Source organism: Pogoniulus pusillus, chromosome 21, assembly GCF_015220805.1.
Source record: "Pogoniulus pusillus isolate bPogPus1 chromosome 21, bPogPus1.pri, whole genome shotgun sequence".
NCBI classification, from domain to species: domain Eukaryota; kingdom Metazoa; phylum Chordata; class Aves; order Piciformes; family Lybiidae; genus Pogoniulus; species Pogoniulus pusillus.
In genome coordinates, this window is record NC_087284.1 from 19,650,881 (window position 1) to 19,673,849 (window position 22,969).

The following is a 22,969-nucleotide window of genomic DNA, read 5'->3' on the forward strand; positions in this document are numbered from 1 at the left end:
GCGCGCTGGTGATTAGCCCTTGCCGCCAGCAGCCCCGCTCCGGCCAGCCCGCGGGGACCGGGGCTGCAGCTGCAGAGGCAAACTTTGCTGCTCTTCCTCCTCTTTCTTCTTCTCCCCCCTCCCCACGCAGACAAGCCTCGCGGCGACCCCTGGGCAGGGGCATGGCCAACTGAGCTGCCGAACCGGGCCCCGCCGCACCTGAGCGGCGGCGGGGGTGGGGGCGGCCCTTGCCCCGCGGTGCCCCGCGGGCGGCCATGCGCGGCGGCGGGGGCGAGCGCTGAGACCCTCTGGCCTGGCCGGTTCCCCGCCGGCCCAGGCGATAGCCTCCGCGGGGGAGCGGGGCTGGAGGGTGGCGGGGAGCCCCCGGGGAGAGGGGGAAGCAGGGAGCTCTCCTGCCTCCGCCCGGCCGAACGCCATGCCGCTGCGGCTGGCCTGGCTGTGCTGCTGCTGGGCGCTACTGAGCGCTGCCTGCCGCCCCGCCGAGCCCGCGCTGCCCGCCGAGGGCGGGGAGCCGCCGCCCGCCGCCGCTACCTCGGGCTTCCTCTACCGGCGGCTGAAGTCGCACGAGAAGCGGGAGATGCAGCGGGAGATCCTCTCGGTGCTTGGGTTACCCCACCGCCCTCGGCCGCTGCCGCGGGAACCGGCGGCTCCGCCGGCGGGGCGCTTAACGGCGGCGCCGCGCTTCATGCTGGATCTCTACCACGCCCTGGCCGAAGGCGCGGAGGGCAGCGCGGGTGCGGAGCGGAGCTCGCCGTCCCCTGCCTCGCTGCCGCCGCCGCAGCCGCCCAGCTCGCAGGACAGCGCTTTCCTCAACGACGCCGACATGGTCATGAGCTTCGTCAACCTGGGTGAGTTCCCGGGAAGGGGAGCAGGGTAGGGTCGGGTGGGGGGTGCGGAGCCCGCACAGGCAGCGGACACTGTCGTGTGTCCCCCGGGAGAGCGGCAGGCTCGGGGGTCTGCTGGGATTTCAGCCGTCTGGCTTTGGCGAAAGGCAGAACGTCCCATCCGTCTCGCAAACGGTGTAAGAGTGCACCACAGAATGCAAACTCACGTGGGACAAAAAAGAAGCGGGTCTGGTACTACTATTTTTAATAGTCATCTTGCCCTCGTTAGGATGATAGCACTCAAACTTGTTCAGGATTAAACCCACCTGGTTCATGTTCCTGGACAGCAGAACTGGGGCGGCAAGTTGCGTTCACCGTGTGCCAGGTCCAGTCGGGCTGCAAGGTACATCGCATGTTGCTAGGCACGTTCCGTGCTGCTCAGAACGTCCATGCTGCTCCGGGGTGTCCCCATCTCCTTTTTCTGAGGGGATCTGAGCTAGTTACGGTGATGACTGTGTGGCTTTCTGTAGGGTCGAACTAAGTTCTCTCTTGAGCTAAGTTCTGTTAGAGCTCAGCCTGCTCGTCAACCAAGTCATACTTGTGTCAGTACATTCCTGGTACGAAGTACTTTGAGGTGGGCATTTCAGTGGGGCAGTCGTTAAGCTTTTACTTGATGGAGCCCTCAATGTGACACTGCAATTATAAGGAAACAGTGTAAGGAGGTTAAACCAAATGTGGAGAGTGGAAATATTTCATCTGGCAAATTGCAGTTCCCTTTTTTTTCGGGGAGAAGGTGGGGAGGGGAATTCCTATGAAGCTCAAGTGTCTTAAGCCCAGTTGGCTGGGAACTCTCTTTTCACTAGTGCTATGTGCCAGAACAAGGACACCTGTGAAGAGCTTGTCTTGTTTTAATACAAATACAGATTATTGTGTGTTTCCTCATCTGAAGTAGTGATATTGCTGCTGTAGTGCAGAATTTCTGTCAACTCCCACTCTTGGTAAATGCATTCAGGAGCTTTATGCCATGGTGTATGTCTTTAGAACAGAAGCTGGGTGATTTTTACACCGGATGAAAATCATCTAGTAGGTCAGAAGTGCCCCACTTGTACTGCAGAAGGCTGTTGAAGGGTTCGTTTGCATTGGACTTAATGATCTTAAAGGTCTCTTCCAACAAAAATGATTCTGTGATTCTGTAGCTCTGTGAAATTGAGGTGACTTGAGCTTCCTACAGCAGTGCAGAGATCCACAGGCTTTTTGTACTGTCAGTAAACCTCTCAAGATCTCAGCTTTCTGATTTGAAATTGGCTTGGAAGTATTTAAGTGGTGATACCATCTCAGAGCTTTTGACTGGGACATCTTCGAGTTGTCCATCATTGAAGCCAATGTGGTCTCTGTCTAGCTTGAGCTCTGAGATGTTTGGATCCCAAAGGACAGATGCTTTTGTGCTCTTTCCCTTCCACCCTTCCAAACCTCTTGAATACTGCTGACTCTCTCTTCTTTGCCTTGAGGACTTTGAGGACCTACACCTGGAGCTGTGGATTTAAGTGTGGTGTTGACTGTAGCTGTCTGTAGACAATCCCCACAGCCTGTTTTATTTCAGAGGTGCTTACAGGAGACTGGGACGAGCCTCTCTTCTTACAGGAGCTGATTTCAGGGACAAAAGTGTTGTTTCAAATGTATTGTCTGCCTGTTTTATAAAGCACTAGGAGAGAAGTGTTAGGCAGCAGACCTGAGAGCATGTGTTTCTTTGAAAAGCCCCATTTGTATGATTCAGATCAGTTCTAATAATTTGGTTCTAGACACTTATGTAACAAGAGGGAAAATTCCTCACGTAATGCAGTAAAATAGCACAACTGAAACGCTACTTGTGAGCCTCAGGAAGTATGAATCAACTGCAGAAGTTTCTCAGCAACTTCCAAGTTCCGAGTCAGAAACCATAATGTCATTTAACGTGATCGTTTGTTACCCAGAGTATTGGCAAATGGATGGGCTGAATCTGAGCAGCTGTTCATCTGTTCGCTGCAGCTCCTCTGACCTGTGAGGCATTTTTGGGGATCTTTCCACTAAATAATAATTCATGGCAGAACACTAAAGGGAGCCCAAGGTTCTGCTGCAGTATGGAAAGCAAAGATGTGATAGCAGAGAGGCAGCCTGAGATCTATCAAAGCAGGTTATCAGATACAACCTAAAAACATAGTGAAAGATGGTGGGATAAGAGCAGAAAGGGAAGACTTCCTGGCTCAAACAACATTGATTCTTCCAGTGGAATTTATGCCAAGCAATCCTGAAAATCCACATCTGGAGTCTCCTTCAGAGCAGATACTTCTGGAATGGTTTTATTTGAGATTTTCTGCATTAACTTCAGGTTGATTAACTCATCCTTGGAAGAGCTTTTTGTTTAACCTTTAAGACTTGCCTTTCCAGCACTGAAGAGGCAGCTACCAAAGAGATGTGAGGGACTCCTGCCTTTCTCTTAGGATCAGGAGTTTGCTGTATGATGCAAGGGTACCAGGTGCAGGCTGTCCTGAAGATAGGTGCAGCTGTGTGGGTGTGAAGTCAGCACAGGTGGCCGTGGAGTTCTACCTTCAGGTGCTGATTTTGCTTCTGCTACAGCAGAGAGCCAGATGAACATTTGATGGTGCCTCTGGTTGTGTTGAGAAGCTGTGTCAGTCAGCTGTGTGAAGTCCTTCTTTGTCCTGAAGGTGTCCAGGTGTTGATGTTCTTTTAAACATGCATTTAATTTTCCAGCCTGCAGCCCAAAGAGACACAGTAGTTTATAGTCACTGCTTTTAGATATGCAGTGCTCCAGCCCTTCCTGATGGATGTTTGTAGTCCTTCAGTCTGGGGATGCAGCAGTTTCCCGTTTCAATATGGTTTTGCTATTTCTTCTCAGAGTACAAACCCTCCTTGTTGAAGTCTTGCAAAGCTCATGGACTTTATCGAGGTGTCACATTATTCAAGCAGTGCAGGCTTGTCCCAGGCTCTAAGAGAAATGGTATCTTCTTGTAAAAGGAAAGGGATAGAGGGAGGCAGGGAGATGTGGAGGTTCTCCAGACACAGGGAGTGGTTGTCTTGCAGCAACAGGAAACATCTTTTCAAAGTGTAGGAGTTGCACCAGGTGGGGGGTAGGTTGGATAGTAGAGGCAGCTTCTTCACTTAAAATGTTGTAAAACATCGGAGCAGACGTCCCAGGAAGGAGGTTGAATCTCATCCCTGAAGGTGTTTAAAAGGGCATGGAGTGTGGTGTTGAGGGACATGGTTTAGCAGCAGGCTTGGTAGAGTTAGGTAATGGTTGGACTGGATGACTTTCAAGACCTTTTCCAGCCAAAACAGCTCTATGATTCTGTGTGTTGAGTCCAGGATTTCTCTTGCCTACGTGGTGGTGTATAGATTGTGGGATGTGGGTGATGATTCTCTAAGGGGCTGACTGTAAGAAAATTTCAAGTCTTCATGTTTTCCAGAAGATGCTTAGTACTGTATTTTATGAAGGACCTGGAGACCAGCATCAGGGAGTAGGAATAAGTGTCTGTTCCCATTAGAAGTAAAATCATGTCTAAGATACAAATTAGCTCAGATAATTTAGCTAACAATTTTGATTTGTCAGTTTAGATGCCAAAAAATACTTCGGCAGATAATACCATCTACCCTTGGTGTACTTGATCTCTGCTTTGGGGAAGTGATCCTAGCATTGTCTCTTTCAGATGTTTTCACTAGGGTGAGGCATCCAAAAAGTGCCTTTTAATCTCCCATATAGAAAGGCCAGGATGTCTATCACAGATGGAAACATCTGCATTTGGGATCTATATGGGATTTATCAGCCAGGGATTTCTGTTCCAGGGGAATGGCTGTATAGCAAGGTTGTGGTGCTGGGAGGGAGCATTGTGGGCCTGTGGATGTTCATGTGAAACTATTCAGCTCTTCTTGTAGGGGCAGCCTTGATATAAATGTAGCATTGACCTTCAGATCTCCCTTCCAACCCAAAACAATCTGTAGTTCTATGTCTTGACATAGTTTTGTTGGGAAAAGAATCACAGAACATTAGAGGTCTGAAGACACCTCCAGAGATTGAGTCCAACCTCCTTGCCAAGGCAGGATCACTTAGGGTAGTTTGCACAGAAATGCATCCAAGAACAGATAGGGTTATCACCTCTTTCTCCTCACAAGACACCCTGGGGTTGATGTGGGGATCCTCCCTGAGGAAGTGATGCTGAATTGACAGCTAAACTCAGGCAAGCATCACTATATTTTGCTGGCAGAACTATTTTATTGAGAGACTGTATAAAGTTCCTCTCAACAAACCCATTCTCCCTCAGTCCAGGGAAAGAAGGAGAGAGAAACCACCATTCAAACCAAACTGCAGAACTAAAGTTGGTCTGAAGTCTCCCTGATCTCCTCTGGCTCATTGGTGCTGATGTGAAGGGAACCTGCACTCCAGCCCTTGTTTGACTGGCCAATGTCTTCAGCATGTGCTGTGTGTAGCACCAGAAATGAGAATCTTGAAGACTTTGCTACTGTGTGGTTGGGATTACTCTAGTATAACACAAGGTGCTGTGGAGCAGTCTTGTGTCAAAACAGGGAAGAAAGTTTTCTGGTCCTCATTCGTGCCTTCCTGTTCTGGCATCTATGCCAAGTGGGAAAAAAAGCCACGTGCTTCCCAAAAAAACCACCAAGAATTGACATGGGAGTCTTTGAGGGTTTCTGCTGGCACCCAAATCTCAGGCTGCTGGCAGCTGCATGGCTGTGCAGGAGCAGTCTGAACCCATCAAATCCTTCAGAGATAAGAACTGCAAAAAGAATGGTTTTGGGGTATGGTACCTGGTTACCCAGTGTCCTTCCTTCTTACAGCAGACTACCAGCCTGGATTTGCTGTGTTTCTGTACATTAGGAGAGAGGCATTTCCCTTTTATCACAAGACCCACAGGCCTCTTGGGGGGACTTCAGGCAGAAGGATGAGGAGAAACCCATCTGTTTGCTGGGGATTCCTGCAGGCATCCTTGAAGCATTTCTGCATGATTTGAGTTGAGATCATGGTGAAAAGCCTTTTTTATCTTTGAATACCACAACCTCCCATGGTCCTTGTCTTTCCTGCAAGACTTACAAGTGCCTGCTGGGGCAAGGGTGCTCCCATTCAGTGCAAGGGAGCTGCTACTCCCTACAGAGGTCATTGTAGGGCTCCTTGTACAAATACTCTCTCTCCCCTTCCCTATAAAGCAGCAACTTATGCATTTGATGTCTTCTAAACAGGCTTTTCATCTTTTTGTCAGCTGTCACTTACCAGATTTCCTTCCAGGAATGACAGTGCACGAATCCATAGAAACTTAGGCACAGGCAATATGCCTTTGCTCCACAAGGCTTCTCACAAGAGGGAAGCTTCAGCATCCTCATGTGCATTTTGAAAGCAGGTGGATTGTCTCATCTGAAGGATCTGATCCTTCAGACCACCTGTCTTTGTCCTGGTATCAGGCTTGCTGTCAGGAGATAGGAAATGAGGCAACCAAGATGTATCAGGGATGTTGCATGATTGTATTGACAGGACTGTAGCAGTCATACTGTCATCCCATCTGTTTATACTCTTGGCCACATGTTGTAAAGGTCAAGACATCTCCTCTCAGGGAATAACTGAGTGTGTGATGCCGCAGTTCTGGTTGTGCTGCCAGCTGGCTGCATACAGCCTTGTGCTCTCGGCATGCGAGCAGCATCCTCCACATGTGTCCAGAGCAGGCCACTATTAGAAATCATGAAGCTGATGATGGGAATGAGGTTGCTGACTTGCGCCAAGCTTTGTGTGCTGGACTTTGATGCCAAGACAGATCCCAGTTGTTGGAGAGCAGCCTTGCATTTGCTCTGCAACTGATGCAGCTCAGGGTCCCTGTTTATGTCATCTTTTTGAAGCAGTCGTTGCTTGCAAGCTGCCTGCTAGTGTGCAGCTGCCTGAGGACATGATTAGAGAAGGGCAAATGGTCTTGCAGAAGTTCTCAGATCCTCCAGATGCTGAATTTGAGGGGCTGCAGTCATCCCTATGCCTTTGGCCAGGAGCCTTGTAAAATATGGGGCTCCCCAAAGCTGCTGTTCCACACCTGCACTGTTGAAATGAGTGGAGGGTCGTGTTCGTGTAGGCAGTTTATCAAGGGCTAAGTGTCATCTGGACTAAACTGCTGGGAACCAAACTGTGTGGTACTAACAGGACAATTCTCTGGTTTGTGAAAGCTTTCCTGAGATTGAAGAGGTACAGTCTTAACTTTGTGTGAAATGCTGAAATCTTACAACAGCCATGGTAAGTGATTGTAATAGGAAAAAGCACTGCCAAATCATCCTTGTCTGATTTCAGTCAAAGTCTTCATGTGTAAATACTTTTAAAAGTTGCATTTTGAAATAGAAATCCAGGTGTGGGCTTGGTTTGTTTGGATTTTGTGGTAAAAATAAAAGCAATGCTTCTAGTATTAGCTGTTTTCCTCAAACAAAGCAGAAAGTAAACCACTTCTTATAAACAGGCTTTCTTTTGGTGCTTTTCTTCCAGCTGAACACAGCTTCTTCAGAAAATCACTTGGGTGGTGTGGTGGTTTGGGAGTTACCTGCCCCCTCCCACCATGAATTCACCCAAACTGGATTCAGCTGGCTGGAGGTTGAGGAAAGATGCTTTATAGTCACAGCTTAGCACAACATACAAGCAGATATTTACAACACATTACAAATATTTACAGCTGTATACAGAAATATACGAGTTAAAAGTCATACAGAAACACAATACCTCTCCCAGAAACCAGAGTCCCCAGGAGCAGCTCCCAGCCACCCTTCCACCTTCTTTCCACCCCCTACCTTATCCCAGAAGCTGCCTTGCGTGCAAGGTGAGTTGGAAGGGTCGGCAAGGGGGGTTAGAAGCAGGATGATTAGTTGGGTTACACAGATCCAAGCAGAATGACAGAAGCCCAGGGAGAAGACACAGATGCTGGCGGATGGAGTCATCAGACACATTGTCTTACCTGTGTTTGTGTCCTTGCTTTTATACATCCTAGCACACCTATGTTCCTTTCACAACCCATAATCTATTCTTTCTCATGGAAATATTCCAATTACCAGTGTTCCCATTGTCTTACCTGTGTTTGTGTCCTTGCTTTTATACATCCTAGCACACCTATGTTCCTTTCACAACCCATAATCTATTCTTTCTCATGGAAATATTCCAATTACCAGTGTTCCCATTGTCTTACCTGTGTTTGTGTCCTTGCTTTTATACATCCTAGCACACCTATGTTCCTTTCACAACCCATAATCTATTCTTTCTCATGGAAATATTCCAATTACCAGTGTTCCCATTGTCTTACCTGTGTTTGTGTCCTTGCTTTTATACATCCTAGCACACCTATGTTCCTTTCACAACCCATAATCTATTCTTTCTCATGGAAATATTCCAATTACCAGTGTTCACATTGTCTTACCTGCATTTGTGTCCTTGCTTTTATACATCCTAGCACACCTATGAGTGAAGTAGACATCTCCATTGCTTTCTTTTCCCAACCCATAATCTATTCTTTCTCATGGAAGTATTCCAATTACCAGTGTTCACACCAGCACACAGCTCAGTCCTGGGTGTCTTGTGCTTATCTCCTGCAAGGAAGGATTTCTTTCCTTACCTCCACCACGGAGCTGTAGATCCGTGATGGATCTAACCCCCAGTGATGCACTGTCTCAGAGCTGTAAATGTAAACTTGTAAGTGGTGTTTGTGATTTAGGAGGAAGGAAGGAAGGAAGGTGGTGTTTAGATGTTCCATGCCACAGAGGCATGGTTCTTTTGTAGGCTGTCTTGCCTCATTGCTAGCTTTTGTGGGGTTAGTGGAAGATAGGAGGAACTTGGCACGTAAACAGTCCCATCGTGTGTTTCTGCTGCATCCTGGCAGATGCACAGCGAGACTGGTAAGTCCAGTGCACCTGCTAATCATTCAGCATTTCTCTGTGAAGGGCAGTGGTTGAACTAGATGACCTTTTGAGGTCTCTTCCAACCCCTAAAGTTCTGTGATTCTGTGAAACACTGTTTGGGAAAATGGGTCACAGTTGAGAAATTCCCATTTATTTTAGCAGCCATCAAACCCCAGAGGGTGGGAGGCTGAGGTTATGGACCAGGAAGTCTTCTGTGTACCTGATTCTTGGAGGCTGGTGCTGGATCACATATAAGTTCTCTCTTTGATGGGGCAATGGCTTTAAAGTGAAAGAGAGTAAGTTAGGTTGGCTATAAGGAAGGAATTTTTCCAATGAGAGTGGTGAGACACTGGAACAGATTACCTGGAGAAGCTGTGGATGTCGCATCCTTTGACGTGTTCAAAGTCATGTTGGGTGGGGCTCTGAAATCTGGTTTAGTGGTCAGTTAAGGGGTCTAGGGATCAGTTGAGCAGTCTGGGCATCCATAAATCCACAGGCCATGATGGTATGCGCCAGTGGGTGCTGAGGGAGCTGGTGGAAGTGGTTGCTGGGCTGCTCTCCATACTCTCAATTGTCTTTGCTAAGCTGTGGGGAACAGGAGACATGCCTGAGAACTGGAAGAAAGCAAATGTCACTCCACTCTTCTAAAAAGAGCAAGAAGGAGGACCTGGGTAACTATAGACTGGTCAGTCTCACCTCTGTCTGTGGAGAGGTGATGGAGCAACTTATCCTTGGTGCTGTCTGTAGGCATATCAAGGACAAGGGGGCCACTGGGAGCAGTCAATGTGGTTTTACCAAGGGGAAGTTACGTTTAACCTGATGTCCTTTTATGAGGGCTTAACCAGATGTATAGATTATGGTAGTGCAGTGGATGTGGCTTCTCTTGATCTCAGGAAAGCATTTGACACATCTCTTTCAGTTTAGCTGTGAGGATGCTGTGGAAGTGTGGTCTGGGCAATTGGATATTGAGCTGGATTGAGAACTGATTGAAGGAAAGTTGTTGAGGGCAATGGGACAGTTGGATGTCTGTATGTAGTGGAGTTCCTCAGAGGTAGGTACTGGGACCAGGAGTATTCAAGGTATTCATCAGTGACCTGCATTAGGAACTGTGCACTGTCAGCAAGTTTGTGGGTGCCACAAAGCTGGGAGGAGTGGCTGACACACCTGGAGGCTGTGCTGCCATTCAGCAACTCCTGGACAGGCTGGAGAGTTGGGCAGGGAGAAATGTGAGGAAATACACCAAGGGCAAGTGCAGAGTCTTGCATCTGGGAAAGAACAGCCCCAGGGACCGCTATAGGTTGGGGCTGATCTCTTGGAGAGCAGCATAGTGGAAAGGGCACTGGAGAGTCCCGATGGCACAGAAGGATGACCATGAGCCAGCAATGTGCCCTTGTGGCCAGGAGGGCCAATGGCATCCTAGATGTATTAGAATCGTGTGGTTAGTAGGTCGAGGGAGGTTCTCCTCCCCCTCTACTCTGCCCTGAAGAGGTCACAGCTGGAATATTGTATCTATTTCTGGGCCCCTGCATTCAAGAAGGACGGGGGACTGCATGAGAGGAACATCTCCCTTACGAGGAAAGGCTGAGGGAGCTGGGGCTCTTTAGCCTAGAGAAGAGGAGGCTCAGAGATGTGTCTGGGTTGGAGGGCAGAAGGGCTCTGCAGCAGGACCTTGACCGCCTGGACAGATGGGCAGAGTCCAATGGGATGGGGTTCAATAGCTCCAAGTGCAGGGTGCTGCACTTTGGCCACAACAACCCCATGCAGAGATACAGGCTGGGGTCGGTGTGCCTGGAGAGCAGCCAGACAGAGAGGGATCTGGGGGTGCTGATTGATACCCACCTGAACATGAGCCAGCAGTGTGCCCAGGTGGCCAAGAGAGCCAGTGGCATCCTGGCCTGCATCAGGAATGGTGTGGTCAGCAGGAGCAGGGAGGTCATTCTGCCCCTGTACTCTGCACTGGTTAGACCACACCTTGAGTGCTGTGTTCAGTTCTGGGCCCCCCAGTTTAGGAGGGACATTGAGATGCTTGAGCGTGTCCAGAGAAGGGCAACGAGGCTGGGGAGAGGCCTTGAGCACAGCCCTACGAGGAGAGGCTGAGGGAGCTGGGATTGGTTAGCCTGGAGAAGAGGAGGCTCAGGGCAGACCTTATTGCTGTCTACAACTACCTGAAGGGTGGTTGTGGCCAGGAGGAGGTTGCTCTCTTCTCTCAGGTGGCCAGCACCAGAATGAGAGGACACAGCCTCAGGCTGTGCCAGGGGAAATTTAGGCTGGAGGTGAGGAGAAAGTTCTTCCCTGAGAGAGTCATTGGACACTGGAATGGGCTGCCCGGGGAGGTGGTGGAGTCGCCGTCCCTGGAGCTGTTCAAGGCAGGATTGGACGTGGCACTTGGTGCCATGGTCTGGCTTTGAGCCCTGTGGTAAAGGGTTGGACTTGATGATCTGTGAGGTCTCTTCCAACCTTGGTGATACTGTGAGACTGTGATAATAGCACCCCAAAGAAATGCTCACTCCCTGGGGAGCCCTCTTGCTTTTCACCTGGAGCAGTAACTTTGGGAAAGGCTCAAGGCTGCAGCTGCCCCAGGGTCACTGAAGGAGAAGAAAGCTTAATGGAAGCAAGTGAGCTCCTGTGGGATTGCAGGAGTGTCTTACACGTGGTGTCGGACTTTCATTCCTAAAACTTGCTGTGGATCAGGGCCTGAACTTCTAGCTGCTTAAGCTTTCAGACCAAGGAATCACCTTGCAAGATTGGCCAGATATTGAAGGAGTTTTTCATTGGTTTGGGGTGTTGGGTGGGTTTTTTTTTGGTGGTGCATGAGATTTTTTACTTTGCTGTTAAGGGCACAGAGATTTTGGCGGCGCTGCCTGCATCTCTTCCCCTTTCATGCTGCAGTGTTCGTTGTGGCACGATGACAGGATTGAATCAGTGGTGGCAACAGTGGGAATTTTTGGCAAAAAAAAGGATAATACAGACAGGGCTGAAGTGTTCTGCTAACTAAAACAGTAGTTGTGTTTTCAGAGAGCTAGACATGACTGTTTTGATCCAATGTGGTGTTAATCACAAGAATACATAACTGTTCTCCTGTGAACTTTCCCCTTAAAAATATCCAATGATATCAGCTGATGTTTTGCACGAATGCACCAGAATTTAGAACAGCTGTCTCCATAAGAACTTGGAATATTCATCAGTCAAATATCAGTGTATAAAATAAAAAGGGGAAAGAAAACGAACACAGAAGCACAGTGTTTGAAATATCTTTAGTGTGCAGATGTACTTTGTGGCTTGAATAGCTGTACAAATTCATCAGGACACTGTTTGCACTTGTCCTGAAGTCAAAATTCCTGATAATAAAGGAGAAAGCATTTCTCAAACTGTGTTCCAAAGATGTGTCATTCCCTGTGTTTTGGTGCTTGTTTGCAGCATGAGAGGCTATTTGAACCCCCCCATTTAGAGAAGATATATTTGCTTAACCCAAAACCTTACTGGTGGCAAATGGAGAGCCAGAACTGCTTTTATCAAGTCCAGGCTGTAAAGCATGTCATGTTTAAAGCATGCACACAAATGTTTGTGGTGAGAGCAGTCCTGCAGCTGCAGTATTCTTATCTTGTCACTTACTGCATCGTGTCCATGTGGCATAGGCAGTTGAGGTATTAGACACTGTTTGTACAAGGGCTAAGGGGTGACATAATGTCTGTTGAAGCACAGGCACTTGACACCAGCACTTCAAAAGGGAGACCAGATTAGAGCTTGAGGGCATTCAAAACCCACCTGCAGGTGCTCCCATGTGGTTTACTGCAGGTGATCTGCTCTAGCAGGGTGGGGTAGAGTAGATGATCTTCAGATCCCTTCCAATCCCCACCAGTCTGTGACTCTCGGTTCTGCAAACCAAGAGGAAGGAAAGGGTCTTCAGTTTTGGTGTGAAACAGAGGTGCCTTCTTGCAGCCTGGTGTGTCTCTTGAGCTATCCAAAGAGAGAAATCCCTCAGGAGAATAAAGCTGTAGGGAGTTTAGTCCCATCCCTCTTACTAGGAATAATGTCCAGGTGAGTTGGAAAAATGTTGACCTGTAACAAGCATGCAGAAGGTGTAAAAGACTTGTCTGTCTCGGGCATTGTGCACTGTGCAATAAAAGTTGCTTGAAATAGCTTATCCAGAGAGGTTCCCCATGCCTGAAAACGTCCCAGGCCAGGTTGGAAGGGGCTCTCAGCAGCCTGATCTAGTTGAAGATGTCCTTGCTGACTGCAGAGGTGTTGAACCTTTAAAGGTTCCTTCCAACTCAAACTGTTTGGTGAATCTGTGAACACTTACTGCAGTCTAGCTTCCATGGTCTTCAAACCATGTTAAAAGTATTTGAGTTAAGGCTCTGTATTGAGGAGTAGGTAAGTGGTTTGAGCTTTAATTCCTCGTGTAGCAGAGGCACAAGCTCTCTCTGGCTGAATCCAGGTAAGCAGAGGTCAAAACATCAGTTTTTACTCACCAAGTGCTCTGTAGGAGAAAAGGAGGAAGCATTTTGTCTTTCACTTAACATGGGCTTCTTATTCTCAGCCCAGACATGGTCTAGTTGGCACAGTTAAACACACTTCTTAGGGTGGGAAGAGGCCTTAAAGGCTTCTACTTATACCCATGTCTATTTTTCATTATGCTAAGCCTAGTTCCTCAACACTTTTGCATACAAGTAGTGAGAGGCTTCTTCATAAGCCTTGTCCTGTGTGTGTGGTTTTGTTGCAAACAGAAGGAGCATAGTTAAAAAACCCAAAGATGGTGGAAAACAGGTACTTGGATAGAAACACAGATTTCACCTGCATGGACAGAATCACAGACTCGGCATTGTCAGCGTTGAGAGGGATTTCAAACATCATCCAGTTCCACCTCCCTCACATTAGATCAGGTTGCTCAGAGCCCCATCCAGCCTGGCCTTAAAAACTGCCAGGAATGGGGCTTCCACCACCTCCTTGGGCAGCCTGTTCCAGTGTCTCACTGCCCTTATGGTGAAGAGGTTCTTAACATCCAATCTGAATCTACACACTTCTGGTTTTGCTTCTTTCCCCCTAGTTGTATCCCTACCTGATACCCTAAAATATCCCTCACCAGCTTTTTTGTTAGCCCCCCTTAAGATACTGGAAGGCCACAATAAGGTCTCCTCAGAGCCTTCTCCTCTCTGTGCTGAACAAGTGCAGCTCTCTGTCTGTCTCCATAGGAGAGGTGCTCCAGCCCTTTGAGCATCCTTGTGGCCTTTCTCTGGACACATCCAGAGCATCCATATTTTTTTTGTATTAGTGGCTCCAGAACTGGGCACAGTACTCCATGTGAGGTCTCACTAGAGTGGAGTGGAGAAAGAGAATTGCCTCCCTTGACCTGCTGGCCATGATTCTCTTTGTGCAGCCCAGGATAGGATTGGCTTTGTGGGCTGCAAGTACACACTGGTGGCTTATCTTGAGTTTCTCATCCACCAGCACCCCCTGAGTCACTTTCTTCAGGGCTGCTCTGAAGCCAGTCACTGCCCAGCCTATATTGGTGCTTGGGATTGACCTGGTCCAGATGCAGGACCTTGCACTTGGTCTTGTTGAACTTCGAGTTGTCCTGGGCCCACCTCTCCAGCCTGCCAAGGTCCCTCTGGATGGCATCCCTGGGTGGCATCCCTGCCCTCCAGCATGTCAGCTGCACCACCCAGCTTGGTGTTGTCAGCAAACTTGCTGAGGGTGCACTCAATGCCAGAAGCTCAACTTAAACAAGAAAGCTGAGGGAAGAAACCCTTCATTTTAGCAAAGCAGCAGTCTCTGTTGCCCACAAACCATCATCTTGAGACTGCGTTTCAAGCATGCAGACCCTTCTGCTTGATTATCATAACATCAAACATCTCTGACATGAAAGGGATCAAGCAGTGGCTATGCAAGATAATGACTTGTTTATAAAAATAATTTAAACAGCATATGAAAAGGATAAACATGCATGTCCTGCCAAAATTCACTGTGTGTTCTGCAGGCTTTGGTGGTTGTGAATCTTTTGGCTTGCCGTTTCAGTTTCATCTTTCTTTTTTACCCACAAAACAAAAAAGGCAGAGAAAAAGGGAGATGTACAAAAGAGTTCTCGTATTTAAGGAGGTTCCAGCTTGCTGTGCTGTGGAAGCAAGCTGGAGAGAAAACTGCCTTGTTTAACATGCTGGAGTCTAGTTTCTTGCATGTGCAAGTTTTTATGCGTTAGTGATTGTACCGTGGGAGAAACTGTTCCATTCTGCAAGGTGTGTGGTGCTTGTTACTTACTGGACAACACAGAAGGTACTGCAGCGTGGATACTGCTCTGTCTCTTACTCAGGACCTAGAAACACTCCATAAGCGCTGCATTCTCACAGCATGCTCTGACAAACATAAGTCACTGCTGTGCTTCCTTTTAAAATGGCCAGGCTGGGTTTCTGAGGGCATAGCTGGACCAGGGCTGTGATGAGGTCTCTGAAATTCTTGCTTCCAGCCCTGTAATCTAACCATGAAACTCTGCGTCCTGACAGGGCCACAGCAGGATCTTACTCAGAGAAACCCACCCATCTTCAGGTTGCAGCAGCAGCTGGAGGCCACAGATTCTCACTTGCTCTGCTAATCTGTCCTGCTTGTGAACCTTGTTCATCTGTGTTGCGCTATGTGTACCTTCTGTTACCACATTCTGCTAGGGATGTGGCTCCTCAGAAGTGCCTGCAGACAGCTCAGTGTCAGTAACATCCCTGATCTCTGTGAGTGCTACCTGAACATGAATATCCCCCAGACGTCCATTGGAGTATTGTTTAGTCTAAGTGACAGCTCTTGCAAGAGGCTGCTCCTCCTCTTGGGTCTCTGGCTGAACAGCAGAGCAGACACCTGGAAGTCAGCAGCTCAGTGTCTGTATGGGGATTGGTGGTGAGTGTTGCCCCTCAGGAGCGTGTACTGAGGCCAGTGTTGTTTAGTATCTTCTTTAATGATAAAGGCAGTAGAATTAAGTGCACCCTCACACCAAGGTGAGTGCTGCAGTGATCCCTCAAGATCAACTTGGACAAGCTGAAGAGGTGAGGCTAAGTGCAAGGTCCTGCTCCTGAGTCAGGGCAGTCTGTGATGTCAGCACAGACTAGAGGGTGATGGATGGAACAAAGGTACTGGTGGATGAAAAGCAAGATTTTTTTAGTGCTGAGGGTTGTGGAAAACTGGCCCAAGTTGCCCAGAGAGGTGGTAGATGCCCCATTCATGGAGACATTTCAGGTCAGGTTGGCTGGGGCTCTTGAGCAACCTGCTCTGGTTGCAGGTGTCCTTGCTGACTGCAGAAGGGTTGGCCTGGGTGACCTTTAAAGGTCCCTTCCAAACCAGAGCACTCTGATTCTGTGAAGCTCCAAATAGAATGCAGTGTAATGGCTGAAGTCAGTATAATGAGCCCTTTATATCTCGGGAGCTATTGGGACTGGGCCTGCTTGATACTTTTGCTATCGCTAGTCTCAGTAAAAACAATTTTATGGTGTCCCAAAACAGTCTGTTGCTTCTGGCAGGCAGTGAGCTGGCAGCTCTGAGTCACTGAGCCTTGAAGAGATAGTTCATTAATTCATGGCACTTTCCAGAATAAACATGGCAAGCCTCCTCTGAAATAACAGACGGTAAATCCTCCTTGTCACTCAAGACTGCACATTTCTCTTGAGAAAGGGGCTCTAAAAGAAGCTGTCCATCTTCTAATGAATGAGAGAGTGAATAGAAGGAAAATTGCACATTGTGTCAGAGTGGAGACGTGGTGAAGCTTCAGGGTGGAATAACAACAAACCTTCCCATGTTCCCTCTGTTAAATGTGAACCTAAACCAAGCAGTGCCCAAGGGCAGGCTATCAGGTGGCATAAACTATCCCAGCTCTTCAGCAGGGATCCCCAGTGGGAACAAGAACATTTTTCACTCCTGCTTTGACTCTTTTTGGGAAGGTTGATTTTGTCACCTCTCAGCTTTGGGTCCTTAGAGTCGGGACCCTCTGGTCTCTGTGTGCTTGCAAGGCTGCTGGGGTTGCTGGGAGAGCACGCAGATGTTTTGTGCAGCTTGTTATTTTATATGTTGGAAGTTATGAGTCAGATTACTGTTACCAAAAATGTTTATGTGAAATAATTTCTGAGTCATATATTTGCATCATATACAACCTGTCTGACAATCAAAACATTCAGTGTTCCGCTGATGATTATAGTAAGTTTTCCAAGCCTCTGCTCAAACATAACATAATTACATAGCAAACTGCAATATATTACTTTGACAGGGCTCTGCATGCATCTTGTGATGTCAGAACATCATCACTGCTATTATTGACCTGGACTAGCTGGAGAAGTGGGCCCAGGTGAACCTTGTGCTTCAAGGTTCAACGAGGCCAAGTGCGAGGTCCTGCACCTGGGTCAGGACAAGCCCATTATGAATACAGGCTGGGGGATAGTCTGATAGAGAGCAGACCTGTGGAGAAGGATTTGAGGGTACTGGTGGACAAAAAAGGTGGATATGAGCCAACAGAGTGCACTTGCATCCCAAAAGGCTGATCACATCCTGGGCTGCGTCAAAAGAAGTGTGGCCAGCCCATGGAGAGAGGTGATTCTGCCATTCTGCTCTGGTGAGACTTCACCTGGAGTGATGTATTCAGCTTTGGGGCCCTCAACACTGGAAAGACATGGACCTAATGGAGAGTGTCCAGAGGACAAAAATATCTGGGGGACTGGAGCACCTCTTCTAGGAAGGCAGGCTGAGGGAGTTGGGGCTGTTTAGCCTGGAGAAGAGAAGGCACTGAGGAGACCTTATAGTAACCCTCCAGTACGTGAACTGGGACTGCAAGAAAGCTGGAGAGCAACCTTTTACAAAGGCATGTGGCATTAGGACAAAGGGCAATGGTTTTAAACTAGAGAAAGGTAGGTGTGGGTTGGACATCAGGAAGAATGTCTTTACTGTGAGGGTGGTGGAGCACCAGAACAGGTTGCTCAGGCAGATGGTAGTTGCCCCCATCCCTGGGGACATTCAAGGTCAGGCTTGATAGGCCTTTGAGCAGCCTGATCTAGTTGAGACTGTCTCTGCTTACTGCAAGGGGCTTGGACTACATAACCTTTAAACTCCCTTCCAACCCAACTCATTCTATGATCTGAACTTGTCAGGGAAAGAGAGGCTTTGTTGCACAAAGCAAAGTGTGAAACCTAGACTTCAGCAAAGGCTTTGACAGTCTCCCACAGCATCCTCCTGGAAAAGCTGGCAGCACATGGCTTGGGCAGGTGCACCCTTTGCTGGGTTAAAAACTAGCTGGATAACTGGGCACAGAGAATGGTTGTCAATGGTGCAGCATCCAAGTGGTGTCCAGTAACCAGTGGTGTCCCCCAGGCATCAGTACTGGGCTCAGTTCTATTCAATGTCTTTATTAATGACTTGGATGAGGGGATTGAGTCTACTGTTAGTAAATTCATGGGTTACACCAAGGTGGGGGGAGTGTTGATCTGCTGGAAGGTAGGAAGACACTTCAGAGGACCCAGACAGGCTGGGTCAAAGGACTGAGGCCAACGGTGTGAGGTTTAACAAGGCCAAGGGCAGGGTCCTACACCTGGACTACAACAACCCCATGCAGGACTAGAGCTTGGGGGATGAGTGGCTGGAGAGCAGCCTGGCAGAGAGCAGCCTGGGAGTGCTGTTTGACAAGTGGCTGAACACGAGCCAGCAGTGTGCCCAGGTGGCACAGGAGGCCAGTGGCATCTTGGCTTGTATCGGGAACAGTGTGGCCAGCAGCACCAGGAATGTAATCCTGCCCCTGTACTCAGCACTGGTGAGGCATCACCTCCAGCACTGTGTGCGGTTCTGGGCCCTTCACTGCAAGGATACTGAGGTGCTGGAGCAGGTCCTAAGGAGAGCAAAGAGACTGGTGAGGGGGCTGGAGGGAAAGTCTGATGAGGAGAGGCTGAGGGAGCTGGGGTCATTCAGCCTGAGAGGAGGAGACTTGGGGGACAGGGGGGTGGGACACACACTCGCACCTTATCACACTCTACAACTACCTGGAGGGAAGTTGTAGTAAGGTGGGGTTGGACTCTTTTCTTAGGCAATTTGTGACAAGACAACGAGTGCATGGCCTGAAGCTGTGCCAGGAGAGGTTTAGGTTGGATATTAGGGAGCACTTCGTCATGGAAAGGGTAATCAGACACTGCAGTGGACTGCCCAGGGAGGAGATGGAGTTGCCATCCCTGGAGGTGTTTAAGGAAAGATAGGATGTGGTAGTGACATGGTTTAGTGGTTTAGTTGATGGTGGTGCTAGGTCATAGCCTGGACTTGATGATCTTGGAGGTCTCTTCCAGCCTCAATAATTCTATGATTCTGTGTAAAATAACGAGAGGGAGACCCACATAAATGCAATGCAAATGCAAATGTTCCTGGAAATGGGCTGCTTCTGTCCTGAAGAGAGCATAGAGCTCAAGAACCTTCATAGCACCTTTAACCCTGTTCTCTCCTGGGTGCCTGTTATGGAGGGTCTGTCAGTGAGTTAATGAATATTTGCATGGAGAAGCTGTTTGAATACTGTGATTTGGCAGCTGCCAAGGAGGCTGTGTGGTAGTTTCTTTATAATACAGTTTATTAAATGGAACCAACATATTTTTAGCAGCGTGGAAGACATAAACAGACTGTAAAATACTACTGAATGCATGCTGTGTTTATCTGTTGTGGGAGTTCAGCATAAATCAGGGTCACTTACAAAAGTACTCTGAAGAACTAAGGCAAATATTTAAGATTCTATTTACCTTCAGGTGTGTGAGAACCTGGACAGGAGTGTTTGCTGCCACATCCTGGTGAAATCAGTAACTCTTCTTTAGTTGTTTATTCTAAAATGAGATAGAGGAGGAAAAAAGGAATGGAGGTGCTGGAGTGGGTTCAGAGAAGGGCAATGGAACTGGCAAAGGGGCTGGAGCACAGTCACTGAGGGTACTGGAGTTCTTTAGGTCTGGAGAGGTCACGCAGGGGAGACTTCCTCACTCTCTACAGCTACCTGAAAGGAGGTTGTAGCAAGGTGGTCATCAGTCTCTTCCCCATAGTAACAAGTCACAGGCCAAGAGGAAACAGCCTCGAGTTACACCAGAGTGGGGTTTAGATGAGCTGTTAGGAACAATTCCTTCCTCAAAGGGTTGTGAAGGTCTGGAACAGGCTGCCCAGGGCAGTGATGGGATCCCCATTGATACAGGTTATTGAAAAGACATGTTGATATGGTGCTGAGTGGCATGGTTTAGCAGTGGACTTGGTCATGTTGGGTTAAGGGCTGGACTTGTAATCTTAAAGGTCTTTTTCAGATGGAATGATTTCTTTGATTCTAGCTCAGCTTTTAAATCTGTGCTAACAGAATGATAAAAAGTATGTAGGGACTTAAGGACTGGGGCACTCCTGGTTTGTAGGCAATTGCCTATGACAAAACACCTGGATATTGAAATAGAGAATGATTTTGGGGCTGGTGTTCTTGAATTTGGTTTGCAGCCTTTTTCAGATGGTTTTGGAAGCTTGCTTACAAGTGTGAAGGGCACTGGCAGGTCCCTTGGAGTATAACACATCACTCTTACTGAAGTGGCACTTTGTAAAGCAGAGGCCCCATTACAATGACATTCTTAGTGAAAAAAGCATGGGCAGTTCTGCAGTGAGCTTCTCTGGCTGCAAGTGTCTGTAGTGTGCTGAGTGATCAGGAGGCACACATTTTGAGCAGCAAAAAGCATCCCCATTCAGCCTTAGTGAACACCATCTTTGCTTATCATAGAATCATGGAATCAACCAGGTTGGAAGAGACCTCCAAGATCATCCAGTCCAGCCTATCCCCCAGCCCTATCCAGTCAACTAGACCATGGCACTAAGTGCCTCATCCAGGCTTTTCTTGAACACCTCCAGGGACAGTGCCTCCACCACACCTCCCCAGGCTGTCCTTGGCTAGCCTCGGTAATAAATACATGATTGGACTATGAGGACCAATATATTGTGAAGTGTAGTGGAAAGTGACCAAAAAAAAAAAGAGTCAGTTGGATGGAGTCCATTTGTCCTGTGCTAATTTCTAGTCCTGTAAACAAACACAGCTGCTGAGCATAGAGTCAGAGCTCCAAGTGGTTAAAAGCTGTGATGCATTGCTAGTGAGGTCATGGCAGGAAAAATATGTAACGTATGAGGCTGCAGCTCTGATTAATTGTTTCTGTTTATGTGTTTTCATTTATTCATGATGAAGTAGGGTAACTGGAGTGTAAAGTTGGCTTTTTAATTGCCAGACTGTTCAGCTGAGATGGAGTATTGATGAGCCAGTTCTCCTGAACTTTGGCTGAAGGGTCTGGATCTGTGACCAAAGCCTTACCAACTGTGCATGGGCATAGTTTCTCTTTGTCTTTCTCATGCTGATACGTTGTTGGTTTGGTCATGCAGGCTTTGTGCCTGTGCAGGTAAGTTTGCCTGTCATTTTGTCTTTAATAGAGTGTCTTTAGAATTCCACATTACTGAGCAAGGAACGTGAGACTTGAGTTGTTTGAAACCTCAAGGCCAAGCCTGCTAGGTCGTTGGCAAAGTGACAGCACTTGCATTGTGGTTTGTCATGTGGCCCATTTATGTTTTGACGTCCCTGAGCTGACTAATTGCTCATGTGGGGAAAAAAGGAGTAAAGAACAGTCTCGGTTACTGTGTTAGAAAAGACAGCTTCTAACCTCCTTTGCCCATCCCATAGTTATTTAGTGACAGCTGCATGGGCATCCGCAGATCTAGCAGAGTAGGGCTCCTCTGTGGTGGTTCCCTTGTTGGATGAAAAGCTGGGCACAAGCCAGCAATACACAGCCAGCTGCCCCTTGGACTGCATCGCCAGCAGCGTGGGCAGCAGGTGGAGGGAGGATACTCTGCCCCTCTGCTCTGCCAAGACTCACCTGTAATGCTGGGCCAAACTCTGGAGTCCTCAACACAAGAAAGATGTGGACATGTTGGAGCAGGGCCATAGGAGGCCATGAAGATGGTCTGAGCTGAAGCATCTCTCCTATGAAGCCAGGATGAGAGAGTTGGGGTTGTTCAACCTGGAGAAGCGAATGTTCCAGGGAGACCTTATTGTGGCCTTTCACTACAGTAGATGCCTCATCCCTAGGGCCATTCCAGGTAGTTTGGGACTCTGAGCAACCTGCTGAATGTAGGAGGATTAAATTGAATGGCCTTTAAAGGTCCTTTCCAACCCAAACCAGTGTATTTCTCTGTAGCTAGTCACAATGCAGTGAAGAAGTGCACTTGATGACACATTGCACATCACCTTTCCTAACCAAGCAATAAAAATACTTCTTGTCCTTCTTGGAGAATAGAGAAGGCTAAAGGAAGGTGAGAAGTAATGGAGAATGGATGAGATGGAATATATATCTCCAAGTGTAATTCATCATTGGAGAATGATGTACTCAGCACTGGTCAGGCCACATCTTGAGTACTGTGCCCAGTTCTGGGCTCCTCAATTCAGGAGAGATGTTGAGGTGCTGGAAGGTGTCCAGAGAAGGGCAACAAAGCTGGTGAGGGGCCTGGAACACAAACCCTATGAGGAGAGGCTGAGGGAGCTGGGGGTGTGCAGCCTGCAGAAGAGGAGGCTCGGGGGGCGACCTCATTGCTGTCTACAATTACCTTAAGGGAGATTGTAGCCAGGTGGGGGTTGGTCTCTTCTGCTAGAGATCCAGCAATAGAACAAGGGGACACAGTCTCAAGTTGAGCCAGGGGAGGTCTAGGCTGGATGTTAGGAGGAAGTTGTTGCCAGAGAGAGTGATTGGCATTGGAATGGGCTGCTGCCCAGGGAGGTGGTGGAGTCGCTGTCCCTGGAGGTGTTCAAGAAAGGACTGGCTGAGGCACTTAGTGCCATGGTCTAGTGGACTGGCTAGGGCTGGGTGCTAGGTTGGGCTGGATGATCTTGGAGGTCTCTTCCAACCTGCTTGATTCTATGAAATCTATGTTGTTAGGGAATCCTCAACTGCAACACACTTGTGCATATGTTCTGTATCTCGGGTGGCTGAGGCTGCAAGGCCTGTGTGCTCCATGGTTCACTCCTGACAAAGCTGTAGTGGTACCTCTGAAGGCTTTTTGCCAGGCAATCTGTCTGGTCCTTGGCCAGCTTGGTGTTGAGTGATAGCTTGGACTTGATGATCTTGAAGGTCTTTTCTGACCTGATTAATTCTGTGTGACCTGGAGATACTACCTAGAAACCCCAAAAGTGATGAATTATCTTCACCTTTAAATTCACATCTGCTTTGTAGTACTACAGTGTTCTATGA

The 22,969-nt window shown here is 48.1% G+C and overlaps 1 protein-coding gene across 1 annotated transcript in view; it reads left to right on the plus strand.

Moving 5' to 3' along the window:
• The first annotated feature begins 407 nt into the window (after positions 1–407).
• Positions 408–22,969, plus strand: part of BMP6 (bone morphogenetic protein 6) — a 101,985-nt gene continuing 79,423 nt past the window's right edge. Inside the window, exon 1 of the mRNA XM_064161160.1 lies at positions 408–848. Within this exon, the coding sequence (XP_064017230.1) occupies positions 416–848 (433 nt within the window). The 5' untranslated portion in view covers positions 408–415. The remainder of the gene's footprint in view (positions 849–22,969) is intronic.